The 14,636-nt window shown below is 37.9% G+C and overlaps 1 protein-coding gene and 1 pseudogene across 2 annotated transcripts in view; one reads left to right on the top strand and one right to left on the bottom strand.

Moving 5' to 3' along the window:
• The window catches only part of LARS1 (leucyl-tRNA synthetase 1), a 62,026-nt gene extending 47,742 nt beyond the window's left edge, over positions 1 to 14,284 (bottom strand). The window contains exons 1-5 of one of the 2 annotated variants that reach the window (XM_014730595.3): positions 14,078 to 14,284; positions 5,175 to 5,293; positions 3,241 to 3,328; positions 2,746 to 2,826; positions 648 to 785 (exon numbers count right to left, since the gene is read on the bottom strand). In XM_014730595.3, coding sequence (XP_014586081.1) covers positions 648 to 785; positions 2,746 to 2,826; positions 3,241 to 3,291 — 270 coding nt within the window. In that variant the 5' untranslated portion in view covers positions 3,292 to 3,328; positions 5,175 to 5,293; positions 14,078 to 14,284. Of the gene's footprint in view, positions 1 to 647; positions 786 to 2,745; positions 2,827 to 3,240; positions 3,329 to 5,174; positions 5,294 to 13,937 lie in introns of both variants that reach the window. The other variant, XM_001503913.6, reaches the window with a different exon arrangement.
• On the top strand, positions 5,603 to 6,052 carry LOC111767775 (D-aminoacyl-tRNA deacylase 2 pseudogene; annotated as a pseudogene).
• Positions 14,285 to 14,636: the final 352 nt, after the last annotated feature.

The following is a 14,636-nucleotide window of genomic DNA, read 5'->3' as shown; positions in this document are numbered from 1 at the left end:
ATTAGTGAGCAAATATTTAAAAAGAAACAAGATATTGTGTCCATAGCCTCAAAGTATCTTTTCCAAAATATATATTAATTACTAAGGGAAAAATAGAATCTTTACTATAGAAGAACCTGGAAGATACCACCTAAACCAAATAATCAAGGTTAACATCACCAGTAATAAGACATATCAATATCAAATACTCCCTGATATGATGCATTGAGGACACATCACCTCTCAATCTACTAATGAGAAAGCATTAGACAAACCCAATTGAGGGACATACTATAAATTGTCTGACCAGTAGCTTCCAAAGGGTGAAGGTCATGGAAGACAAAGACAGAGAAGAATAAGAAGACATACTAAGCGGACATGACAATTAAATGCAATGTAGGCTCTTGGATTGGACCTTGACAACCGGACATTAACAAAAAATCTAGTGAAATCCAAATGAAGCCTGCAGTTTAGTAAATAGTATTGTTCAAATGTTAATTCCTTAGTTTTGAGGATTGCACCACGGTGATATAAGATGTAACATTAAGGGAACTGAGTGAAGATTATAAGGGAACTCTTATTATCTTACAGAAGTACCGAGAATGCACATATAAATCACTAATATAAATATAGAACTTCAACAAAAATAAATATCGTCACCACCAAACCTTTTTTCCTTTAGCTTTATCCTTAATTATTATATCTTCTGTTTTAACATTGATCTCTTCCTCCTCCTCTTCTTCATCTGGAAAATCAGGGGGGCAACCATAAAGCTCTATTTCTCTTTTCAACTTATCAGCACATGCCTATAACAAACACAACATTAGAGAGAGAGATGTTCAAAATGCAAGGTAGAAACAATTTGAGTTTTTTGTTGCTTCTATGGCCAACTAAAATTGACTGAAATTTTCTGCAATACATCTATACTTAAGTGGATCATTATAGAAAATTCAAATGGTATAAATCACGTACCTCAAAATTCACTAATTTACAAATTTGTATTTTACGTCATTCACTCAGCAAGCATTTATTGAACATTTAAGTACTCAATGTAGTATACTTTATGTTAGGCATTAGAAGACAAAGATAAACAAGATATAGTGTTGTCATTTTGAGTAACAACATTAATAACAGCATTTCTCAATTTAAAGATTACAGTCACATATACTCTATCAGTTATCATCACAAGCCTGCTAGGGAGAAAAAGACAGGTATCAAGTTAGAAAACAGACACTGAGAGATGAAATGATTTATCCAAGGTTATAAAGCTAGTAAGATGCAGGACTAACACATGAACCTGGGCTTTCCACCCCAGCTCTTCTCAGTTATACCACACTGAGTCCACTGTCAAAAACAAAGATGACACCAAGTAGACAACGTTAAAGTTATGAGAAAAATACAAATACAGAATTATGAATTTTAAAAAGGGAGGGCACTCTTCTACGCAGAATTCCAGTTCATAAAGGGGAAAGAATGACACAAATAGAAAGTTATCTTACAATCACCAATTCAATAACTGAAACAGACAAGGATCAAAGGATGCTAAAACCACTAGGTAATTGGATAACCAGATATTCAGAGGCTTTCAAAGTATCAGCCCACAGATTACTTTTTAATTAAAAAGGGGAAAAGGTACCTTTAGGATGAAGAAATCTGGCCTTTATTAACTTATCACTAAAATGGGACAAACTGTCATGATGCGCTTTCGATGTGATACATCAAAAGTTTACGCCTCACCAGTGTGTTATTGTCAAAATATTTAACCCAATCTAATCACGAAGAGACAACCAGAAAATTCAGATTATGGGATGTTCTACAAAATAACTCTTCAAGACACCAATGTCATGACAAACTAAAAGACAGTAAAGAGAACTGATAATCAAATGCAACACGTGATCCACAAAATAAAAAGCAAAAAAATGCTAGAAGTGACATTTTGGGACAACTAGAGATATCTGACTATAGATTAGGTAAAGATAATATTATATGAACGTTAAATTTCTTGGAGGGGATAATGGGACTATGATGATATTACAAGAATGCCCTTGTTCTCAAATGATACATGCTGAAGTATTTAGGGGTGACATGTCATGATGTCTATAACTTACTTTCAATGAGTTCACAGAAAAAGGGAGAAAAAAGCACACACATATTATATGTGTGTTGAGAGACAGAACTAAAGCAATTGCGGTAAATGTTAATACTTGGTAACATAAGTGAGGGGTATATTGTACTATCCTTTTACCTTTTCTGTAGGTTTAACAATTTTCAAAATAAAAAGTTGGAGAATAAAAAGAAATGGGAGTTAAATTTCCCAACCCTATTACATTTAGGGAATCCTTTCAACTCTAGTTTTCTGGTCCATTCTTTAGTGAGAATTATTTCCAATATAAATTTATGACAAATGACATTTGCAAACATGATAAAAATGATACAGTAGTTTATTACTTTATGCCAACATCCCATATGTCATGAACGCACAAAATACTGTGCATGTTACTTGTCAGTAGTTATTATCTAATTCTAAAACAGAAATATGAATATAAAAGGTAACCAAACGATATCAAAATTGCTTAGAAATCACTTAGACCTTAATGTGTGCCCTTTATTTAAGCACTTCTTCAAATGTTTTTTAAAAATTAATTTTCACTACAAGTTCAAAACCCATTTCAAAAAACACTGTAATATAATACAGAAGTATTTCAAGCTTTTGAATTGGATATTACTATTTGTTCTAAGCTAAAAAAAAATAAAAAGCAATCTTACCTTAATAGGCATTCCAGTACAGTGTAAACCAAAGGGAAAGAGACAATTTTTTCCTTTCAATCTCTGGTACCCTACTGCAAACTACAGAAAGAAAATTAAATTTAAATTACAAATGTAAATGCTAGATGAATACAAAATGCTGACTTTTCACAAAAATCATCAGTTTAGTTTTCCTTTTCTCATCTTCCTTTAGAATACCAGCTAGATTTTATAGTCATTCCAAAATTCTAGCCCCTATCCTTTCTTCTGTCTTTTCATCAGTCTAGGAATTACTTACAAATATGCATACATACCGAGACCCCTGCACACATACACACAGCGTATGAAAATTAAATATAAAAATATATAAATTACTTAAATATAAAAATTATGCTTAAAATTAAGGAACTCTAAGTTCTCTTAACAGGAAATAAATTCTACAGATGCTATTTTCTTCAAAATAGTATTTATTAAAGACCCTCCATCCCATTGTATTAAACACAGAAGAAGCTTTACCTCACATTTGGATAAAGAAAACGTGTGTCCCAAATGGAGGCGCCCATTCATATATGGGTACGGGAAGGTTACAAAGTACTTGCCCTTGCTGCAGAACAATCATGGAAAAAAGAAAGTACAAAAACGAAAATGTTAAGTTCCTTTTACAATGAGGGGGTAGGGGGAGCGAAAGCTTGCTGTAAATAACTTGTTTAAATTTTATTTATTTAAAAGACATTTAAGATTAAACTTATAAATCCAGAAATTAAAAGCTCTCTAAAATTGAAACTTACTTTTGATTTAGAAAGAATAAGATATTTATAGGTGGCTACTAAAGAAATAAATATACTTGTACCAAATACTGGAGGTTTAACTTAAGCTAAAATACTGAGCAAAGATGATATAATAAAACAAAATTTTTGTTAATATTTGTAGCACTCTGGATTAATTTAATGTTTTACTGACTAAGCAAGATTCGTTTTCATTAGATACATAAAAAGCAATTCAAAGCCCCTCAGGGAAAACAGAACATCCCCGGCATTACATGATATATGGTAAATTCACTTGAAAAGTACCTTTTTAAAGCTGTTTATTATGCTATATTCTTTTTCCTTATGAATCAAATGTATCTAACATATATAAGTTATGAAGCACAATAAAATAAACATCTGTAAACACAATCCAACTTATGAACCCACTGAAACTACTTGTGTTCTCTCCCACTATCCTACCAGAGATAGCCAATATCTTGAAATTTATTCCCTTGTTTTTGAATAGTTTGCGCATGTCTGTGCCTTTAATATATCATTTAATTTCAGTTACTTGTGAGCTTTATAAAAAAATGGTACACTTCATATAGACTTTTGCAATTTGCTTTTTTCACTCAACTTTATATTTCTAAGTTTCTTCAGTTCATTTTCTTCCACTGAACAAAGCAGCTTTTTCAGTTCACTTTTGATTACTTTAAATCACCTCAAAGTTGACCAAAATTCTAGAACCAAATAGAAGCTTAAAATTACAGTTTAAAGTACAACACTGAAGACTTTATATTACAGCAAATTCCTCTTCACTTTAAAAAAAAAAGAAAAAGATTTCCATTAGACTGTAGCTTAGTAGCAAAAAGTATAGACTTTGGAATCAGAAAGGCCTGAAAAGAAGTCTAGGTCCTGTCAACTCCTAGCTATGCAACCCTGAGTTGGTTATTCAGCCTCTCTGTGCCTCAGTATCCTCATCTATTAAATAGGGATAAAAATATTGCTAATCTTAAAGGGTTATTAAGAAGATTAAATGAGAATATACACATTAAAAAATGGCATAATTCCCATTGCCTTGGCATACTGAAGACTTAAGACTTCACTACTAGCTATTATTGTTGTCAACGTATCTCCTCAATTCTAAGAAGCACATTTTTCTACATTTCAACATACCTGAAATTGAGATGCATCTTATAATTGATGCATACCTTTATTGTGGTACTGTTTTAGGGCAGTTATTTTGTTTTTGTTTTTCCCCAATATCATATCATTATCTATGTTTGTCTTATTCAGTGACTCTTAACATCAAGGCAATACAGTATCTATGAAATAAGATCCTCAAACACAGAAAGCCTTCAAAATTTATATTTTGTGTCTTTGAAGATAATTATCACTATAATATGAATCTCTCTAATAGAATGATTTCCTTTAACCAGTCAGCAAAGATAAAATTCAAAACATCCTCCTTTGTTTAAATATGAAAAATATTAGTCTTTAAAAAACCTTTATGTAGAAAAAATCCTTTAAGAATTCTATGGGAGGGAAGATCCTAATTTCAAATGCAGAAAGTGGAAGTCATCTCCTTCAGCCCGTTTCAGACAACACCATAAAAACAATCTGCCTTATCCTTTCCGCAGAGCAGTTTCTGTAGCCAATGGTTTTGGAAACACAATGTGTGGAACTTCACAAACTATTACTCACCTAGTCTGCTTCTCTAAATCAGATGCATTGACCTCAAACACTTTCTCAGAATCCCATTTCTTTTGGATTTCTCTCTCAATCTTCTTCAAAAAGTCCACTTTAGCTGTTCCTTTTCTTTCCTATTAGACACAAAAGAGACATAATAATCCACCCTATACTACAAGAGGCTTGCTTTAAAAAAAGGGAAAAAAAGAACTGGATTCACACAGAACTGAGCTGTTTACTGATCAATTTTTCCATGGTTATCTTGAAATGTAAATAAATAAGATTAAAAAGTAGGGTTATCACGTGTCCATTTCAAATTAGTTAAATATATAAAAAGCTTTCAAATACTTTTTTTTAAATTAGATCCTACAACATAGATCCTGTAACATTGTTGTCAAATGTTCCTATATATTGGAATCTGTGAACATGTACGAAAGTATACGATGAAGCAGTGCCTGCTTGCCAAGCTGAGATTACATCCACCAAAGGAGGATGCTGAGGCCCAGTGGGCAGAGGTTGAGAGAGGATTAGTCATCTGTGTGTTTTTTCCGAGGAAGCTGACGAAGAACTTCTTTCCAAATCATTTACAGACTATTAACATGAAATTTAAATGAAATAGAGAATGGCCAGCATGTCTCTAGTATATTGGATCTACCTGGCAACATTCCCACCATCCCTTAAGCCACCCGTGGATGAACGTGAAAGGAGGGAACACGCATCATCACTCTAACTGAGAAAAGAAGGGTTAGACCTTCATTCTCAGTCTGTGACTGTGAAAAAGAAGTAGCTGCTAAGAAGTGTGCTGAAGCTGGAGTGGAACACGGCACTTAGGGAACAGGCAGGTGTGAAAGTTGGACACCAATGGACCACACACAAATCTAATTCTGTTTTGAAAACTTACTATTAGTTTCTAGAATTTTATTATCTGGTATAAAATTATCTCAACCGAAATTAGATTTTCTTCCCCTTCTTACCTGCTAACATTTCCAGATTCTGCAGCATTTTCAAAAGAGAAAACATCTGGATTCTACTCACACTTTTACAACCTACTAGACAAGTGACCTGCCAGCTCGCCTAATCTCTGGATCTCAGTCTCCTTCAGTTAGGCCTCCCTCTGTCCTTCCATTCAACAATTTAAAAAAACGCTTTCTATTCACATCACAGATACACTGGATTCTTAACTAGTTTTTTAAATGTCTACACAAACCTGATATATTATAGGAGGAATTCCGTGCAATTAAAAAACTCAAACTTGGGGCAGGCCCGGTGGTGCAGCAGTTAAGCGCACATGTTCCACTTCGGCGCCCCAGGTTCGCCGGTTCGGATCCCTGGTGTGGACATGGCACCGTATGGCAAGCCATGCTGTGGTAGGCATCTCACGTATAAAGTAGAGGAAGATGGGCATGGATGTTAGCTCAGGGCCAGTCTTCCTCAGAAAAAAGAGGAGGATTGGCAGCAACTAGCTCAGGGCTAATCTTCCTCGGGGTGGGAGGAGGACCTCAAACTTACCCCTATTTCTCCAAAAACTATCTTAAATATACTTTATGTATTAGGTAATGAAAATAACTAATAGTATTCAAATTATGGAAGATTTAGTACAAATCCACCATAAAGTTGTCAACTCAGTTTTACTATTTTCAGTTTTCTATATTTTAAATCAGAGAATGGTTTGCTATTCCTTTTTATTTTTTTAAGTAAGTTTAAGCAGGACAAACAACAGAAAGAAGAAATGTCAGCTTACAAGACGGAGGTGAAATAGATAAAAGGAAGAACTTTGCCACACAGGCAGAGAGGAAATGAGAAGGAATTCCATAATTTTAAAAGTTATAACAAGTTCCTCTAGGAACCAAAGGAAAATAAAAGCGACAAGCAAATTTTTTGTTTCTATAAATCCTGACTGGATCATAATTGTTCTGAGTGGAAATTATAGCAAAACACAAATCTGATCAAATCAATTCCCCTTCAGAAGCACTCTACTGCTCTCAGAATAAAGTCCATACTCTTAGACCTGGCACTCAAGGCCCTTCTTGTCTCATCTCCGCCAATCCCCTTCTTCCTTCCCTCTCCTCCAAGCCCCTCACCACTACTCCAGGTCTATTAAGCCACTTGCATGTTCCCAAATGTGCCAAGCTCCCTCTCACACCCCTGGGCCTTTGTTCAAACTATTCTCTCTGCCTCATACCCCACCAATTTCTTTGCCTGGCTATTTCATCCTTAGGTGTCAGCACCTTGAATCTCCAAGAGTTTATGAGATGCCATTCTTACCACTACATTCCTACCTATCAATATTTCCCCCATGATAGCACTAATTGCACAGTAGTGTCAGCATCTGTCTGTCTTCCCCACAGGACTGTAAGTTTGTTCATGGTGGGCACTGTGTCTTGTTTCTCATTACATCCTTGATGTCTAGCTTATAGCAGCCTCTCAATATTTGTTGAATATTTAAAGATTTGAAAGAGAAGTGAATAACACATTGCCAGCTTTTGCACATTGTAGCCGTATAGAAATAACATAAGACTAGGAACTGGGATGCATATTTGAATCAAGACGCAAGGCAGTTTGGACTCCTTCCCAAGAATTTCCAAAACTAAGTGTGGCTGCATAAGGCATTTCCCTTTCCAAGAAAGAGTAAGGCCCTGAATTTATTCACTCCTTTCCATTCCTTCTACCGATCACTTTCATTTAGACTCTCAGCTCCTTTGCCCCTCTTACTGCAAAACCCTCTTCTTAACAAGTAACCTGCAAGTTACAAGTCTCTCTATTCCCATAGACACTAACCCCTGTTTTCAATTCTAATATACAAGGACTATCGTTTAAAAATAAGCTGTGGCAGAGACAGCAGGTTGCCTATGCAATACTGTTCCTTCCTCTTCTATTTCTTCAACAAGAGCGCAGTTTTATTTAGGGTAGTGCCACAGGGCCAGTTAAGTGTACTCCTCTACGTTTCCAGAATTGGAGTTAGATTAGAGCATTGTGACTAGATTCTAGCAAAGGAGTTTTGGGCAGAGGAAAGTCAATCACTTTCTCCTGGACCTTAAAACAGCGTATACAACTCCTAACGGCCAAATTAACCTGTAGGTAGAGTAGCACAGTGCCTAGAGCCCACAATACTCTAAGGGGCTCACAAAAATATTTTAATTTCTTTTAAAATCAAGAAGAAAAAAATGAACTTTTAGGTTGAGGTAAAACACTTTAATATATAATATCAATATATTTCTCTTTGTACTAACACAGTTGTAAAATATAATTTTTAGGGGCCGACCCGGTGGCACAGCAGTTAAGTGTGCACGTTCTGCTTCGGGAGCCCAGGGTTTGCCAGTTCGGATCCCAGGTGCAGACCTACACACTGCTTGTCAAGCCATGCTGTGGTAGGCAACCCACATATAAAGTAGAGGAAGATGGGCACGGATGTTAGCTCAGGACCAGCCTTCCTCAGCAAAAAGAGGAGGACTGGTAATCTTCCTCAATAAATAAATAAATAATAAAATATAATTTTTAATATTTTTACAGAGGAAGGAGCCCACAAAACCAAAAATATCTAGGACCTCATGAAGCCCAGTTGTACCTCCTATCGTAGGGTCGTGGGTCACATGAAATTCCACTGTATCATTACTAAATTCCTCTTTACTTTAACCAATTTGAGTTGGCTTCCATCACATACAATCAAAAGATCCTGAAGACATTTACCCAGTTAGGTTGTCAACTCCAGTTAGGCTGCAACCTTTAGAACTTTTATAGTCACCTCAGCACCGAGTACAATGCCATAGACACAGAAGTTACTTGACAAATATTTTTTGCTTAAAAATGACCATGTCGCCCACTTTAAAGAAAAACATGAAAGCAATAGTCTTCACAAATTACTTAGAACTATGTATATCCTTTCAAGGTACTGAGCGTGCTAAATGCTCAAAAACTCTTCTTTGAGGCTTCTGCTTCTCAGAAAAACCTGTTCCTCAAAACCTCAAAGGTTGATTGTAATGAACCCTGACACTGGTCCTGGCACCAACTTGTTGTATAACCTTGAGTACGTCCTTTGATCACCTGAGTCTCAATTTCTTCATTAATACTCAACAAGACAAGTGGTTATTTTAACTGGTTACAAGCTTATTTAACTAGATCAGAGTTCCTAAACTTTGGAACTGTTGATATTTTGGGTCGAATAATTCTTTTTTCAGGGACTGTTTTGTGTATTGTAGGATGTTTAGGAGCATCCCTGGCTTCTACCTACTAGATGCCAGTGGCACAGCCCTCAACTGTGATATCAAGAGTCTCCAGGGGCTGGCCCCATGGCCGAGTGGTTAAGTTCGCGCACTCCGCTGCAGGCAGCCCAGTGTTTCATTGGTTCGAATCCTGGGCGCAGACATGGCACTGCTCATCAAATCATGCTGAGGCAGCGTCGCACATGCCACAACTAGAAAGACCCACAATGAAGAACATACAACTATGTACTGGGGGGCTTTGGGGAGAAAAAGGGAAAAAAATAAAATCTTTAAAAAAAAAAAAAGAGTCTCCAGACCAAATGTTTTCCAGGGGCCAAAATCACCCCCAGTAAAGAACCACTGAACTAGACAACAAACTTTGTCATATATTCATAATATTCTGCAGTTCTTAAAACTTTATGAACATCAACTTATTTGATCTTTTTTGTTTGTTTGATTTTTTTAGGAAGATTAGCCCTGAGCTAACATCCGCTGCCAATCCTCCTTTTTTTTTTTTTTTTTTTTGGCTGAGGAAGACTGGCCCTGAGCTAATATCCATGCCCATCTTCCTCTACTTTATATGTGGGATGCCTACCACAGCATGGCTTGCCAAGCGGTGCCGTGCCTGCACCCAGGATCCAAACCCCAGGTCGCCAAAGTGGAACGTGTGCACTTAACCACTGTGCCACCGGGCAGCCCCTTATTTGATCTTAACAACCCTAAAAAGTGGGCAGAGCAGTGATTATCATTTCAAAGATGAGGAATCTGAGGCTCAGAGATCATCATGCCAGTAAATGGTCGAGTTGGACAAAATTCTCATCTTCTGATTCCTATTTCTGCTTTCTCTTGGTATTCTGGCCACATCCTAGCTCTAGCACTTACTAGCTGTTCCTTAACTTCCTTAAGCCTCCATTTCTCTACCTATCTATAAAATGGGGGTAATATATACCTATCTTGTAATATTATTATGAGAATTAAAAGAGCGCATACACATGAAGGACTTAGCATAGTGCCAGTCCCACGGTAAATGTTCAATAATGTTAACCATTATCACAAAGGAACACGACATTGTGCTTTTTATTAGATGTGAAATGGCATTGTGGTTGTTTTAAGAGAACTTATTACATTAAAAAAACATTAAAATATGTAGGGATAAAATGGTACAGAGCCTGGGATTTGCTTAAAATGAATCTTGAGGAGTGGAGGGGAGGGTCCAGGGGGGGTATACATGAAACGAGATTATCGGGGTTGGGTGATGGGTACATGGAAGTACATAATACTATTATTCTTTCTCTTGTTCACTATTTAATTTTCCAAATGAAAAGTTCAAAAACAATTTTTTTAAAGTTGGGTATTATCTTCATTACATCACATCCCCACGTCCCCTCTAACAGTCTGATATGTAACTAAAAGGGATTAAAACAGTCAAAAGCTCTATAAAATAAATATTTCTATGATATGAAAAAATTATAGTTTGCTCTTTACAAATTCAATTATAAAATAAAAACTTTCTATACATGCTATCCCATGTTTATTGTCTTACATACTTTACTAGTGGTAAGGTTTCCTTTGGAAAGAGTTAGAAACTTTCCTTATAGGAAGGTGTTTGCAAAAGAAATTTCCCAATTAGTTTAACTGGCAATAGTATAATGATTAAGAGAATGGGCTCCAGAATGGGACAAAATGACCTCAAATTTCGCCTCTCAGTAGATCTGATGACTTATTTCCCTCATGAGTAAAATGGGGATAATCATAGCACCTACTTTTACAGGGTTGTTCTGATGAAAAATTATGTAAAACACTAATGCCTGGCACAGAATAAGCAATCAGTATATTTTAACTATTATTGTTACTTATTCTTTCTTAAAAGCACCTCTTATTGGATTCTTCCATAAAACTAATGTCAGCCCAGTATTATGACAGCATAATACATGAATATTTTCAGAGGCCAAGAAGTAAATAAAGTGAAACAACAATGTGTACCAGAAATAATGCCACTTTCCTTGTACATAAAAAGGAAGAAAAAAATATATTAAGATCTTCCAAACTGAAAAGCCTATTCTCATTACCACCTCCAATGGGTGGTTAAAAAAAAAAAGGAAGGACCTGCAAATTCCACCCTGGCTAAGGATACCATTGAGGTGGGTGAGATTGGTGAGGAAGCACTGAGCAGCTCGGAACAAAAAAAAGCACTGGACCAGGAATCAGAAGGCATGGGTTTTCCTGGAAAGCAGTATGGCATGGTGACTGAAAAAGGAGTCAATCTGTTTGAGTTCTAATCCACTTTCATCAGGTACTAGCTACGGGAACTTGGGCCTGTTAGTTAAGTTCTCTAAGCCTGCATTTGTAAACTGAAGAGAGTAAGAGCGCCTACCTCAGATAGATTAACGAGAAGATTCAATGAGATAAGGCAAATAAAAAGCTAAACACAGAGCAAAACACATAAGAAATGTTATTATTGATCTTATTGCTCCTGACTCTGCTAGAATTCCAACACCAGTAATTCTTCAACCCCACTGAGACCTATTGATCCTGATCTTTCTTCACTGATCCTTAAGCCCCTTCCACCCCATGTCTTCACTGCCTTCCCTGAAGTCCATCTGTATAATCACTCCTTTGCCTTTCTCTTCATGATTCTTGCCTGGCAAAACACCAACCCTCCTATCCACCTGCTCTGCTCCTTCATCCAGGCAGCTGAAAGTGGCAGCAGAGAAACACTCGACCATGCTGATTGGACTCAACTTAAATTCACGACCACTACCGTCAAGTGATGCACAGCAATACTTCCAATTTCTGAACTCCAGTTTGTTACTCCTTCTCGTAGGCAAGTGCTTCTCAAACTTTAATGTGTGCACTGTCCAATACAGTGGCCACTAGCCACATGTAACTATTTAATTTTAAAATTACATTAAAATTCAGTCCTTCAATTGCACTAGCCACACTTCAAGTGCTCAATAGCCACATGTAGATAGTGGCTACCAAATTAGTGCAAATGTAGAATATTTTCATCACTGCAGAAAGTTCTATTGACAGGAATGTCCTAGACAATTGTTTCATACCTTCTTCTCCCTCCTCAAACCTCCAACACTTCCTTCCCATCCTTATTTTTAGCTGATAATCTTGGTTCCCATTTCACTGAGAAAACAGAAGTGAACAGAAAATTTCCACAGCATCTCTCATCATGTCTACGTACCCACATGCATCTATACCCAAATATTCTGCATTCCTTCCTATTACTATAGATGAGTATGGTCTTTTTAACCCTCCACTGATGCACTTGATCTCATCCCCTTTATTCTATTCAGGAACATCATTCAACCAATTCTCTCTCTCTTCTCCATCAATTTTCCCTTTCTACAGGATAATTCCCACAAGCATACAAACATTATATAATTTCTCCTGTCTGAAAAAAAAGCCCTAGAGGCCAGCCAGGTGGTGCAAAGGTTAAGTTCACAGATCTGCTTCAGAGGCCCAGGGTTCACCAATTTGGATCCCGGGTGCAGACCTACACACTGCTTATCAAGCCATGCTGTGGTAGGCTTCCCACATATAAAGTAGAGAAAGATGGGCATGGATGTTAGCTCAGGGCCCATCTTCCTCAGCAAAAAGAGGAGAAATGGCAGCAGATGTTAGCTCAGGGCTAATCTTCCTAAAAAAAAAAAAAAAAAAAAAGGCCCTATTTTGACCTTGATCTATTACCCCATTCCTCTACTCTCCTTTACAGAATTTGTCAAAAGAGTTGTCATAGTCATTATCTCCAGTCCCTCTCTTCTCATTCTTTCATGAACACACTCTTCAATCAGCAACCTACAAGGCCTTATATGACCTACATCCATCCAGCAATTAACACTCTGCACCCCACCCCAACGCACACACATACACCATCATCTCCCCTGGGTCAGTCCTTTGGACACACAACCCTCCTTGCTTTTCACTCACACTGTTGCCTCTACCTGTAAATCTTTTCCTCCATGTGGTTGCACAGCTTGTGCCCTTACCTCCCTCTTGCCACAATGCCACCTTCTCAGCAAAACCTTTCTTGATTGCTCTTTTAAAACTGCAACTCTACCTACTCCGCACTCCTTAGTCCCCGCTTCCAGCGCTATTTTTTTCTACAGCACTTATCAGCACCAGACATAGTTTACCATATGTTTTCGTATATAGCCCACACACGCGTACGAACACACGAACGCACACACGTAAACACCATGAATACAAATATTTGTGTCTGTTTTACCGGGAAGCGCTCAATAATTTTTTTTTTGAAAGGAGGAATGAATGTTACATATTCCTCTCTCTCCAAATCGGTTTTAGAAACTTCAGTGAAACAACTCACTTGACAGTAAGTAACCTGTAAAGTTAAAGACAGTTTTTCTGGCTCATCAGCTGGCCAGAAAAGGCACATCCTCACAACAGCCACACCTTAAGCGTTGGGGGCAAGGCCTCCCCTTTCTTGAGAAAAGGATTTTCTCCTTCAGGACAGGGGCTACCACATGAAGCCCTAGATTCTGGCAAAAGCAGACAGATCAGCCGGGTTCTAGGGCCCGGCCGAGGGGACTCTCTTCCCGCCAAAACTCACCGCCATGGCGCCGCCCAGCCGACTCTGCAAACCCACGACAGTGACCTCGCCGATTCCCCCCTCAAAGGAGTGGTTACAACCTTTCCCCTCCCTCTCGGGGCAGCCAGGCCTCCCAAGACACTAAAGCACACGCTCCACACCTGATGAGGCAATCGCAGGCTCACTACTAACTACCGCCGAGTTCATCTCGTAGCCCGGCGGGAATTGTAGTTCCCACGCCAATAGAGCCCACGTCCAGCAGGCACCTATTGAATACAATTCCCAGAGAACAACGAGATACTGGACGTGGACTCAATAAGCCACTCAGAGGCGACACCGGTAGTGACGTCACGCGCATGTTGAACTACAAAGTCCATGATGCAGTTCGCTGCCGCGAGCTCGTCCTGGCCAAGGTGGAGTTCTTTGGCCTTCAACCTTTTCACCCCGTGGAGCCGGGTTGGGTGTCTGTCAGGATGCCAGGATGCAAGGTTTATTAGTCTTCAGTGACTGAAGTGCTAATTATGGCTTGCTGCTGTGCACAGATATCTATTATTGTCAGTGGCATTAAACAGTCCAGAATTAGACATTTTATAACCATTTATTAACAGTTTCCATTTTTGAGCGAGAGACTAAAACTTTGCCTGGTCCCCCCATTGCCAGGCTCAGACTACTCCAACTGTGCTGCCATCCAAGGCTGTCCTGTCCGATGCGATAGTCACT

Source organism: Equus caballus, chromosome 14, assembly GCF_041296265.1.
Source record: "Equus caballus isolate H_3958 breed thoroughbred chromosome 14, TB-T2T, whole genome shotgun sequence".
NCBI lineage: Eukaryota > Metazoa > Chordata > Mammalia > Perissodactyla > Equidae > Equus > Equus caballus.
The sequence above is the reverse complement of the archived record's forward strand: the minus strand, read 5'-3'. Positions and strand labels throughout refer to the sequence as shown.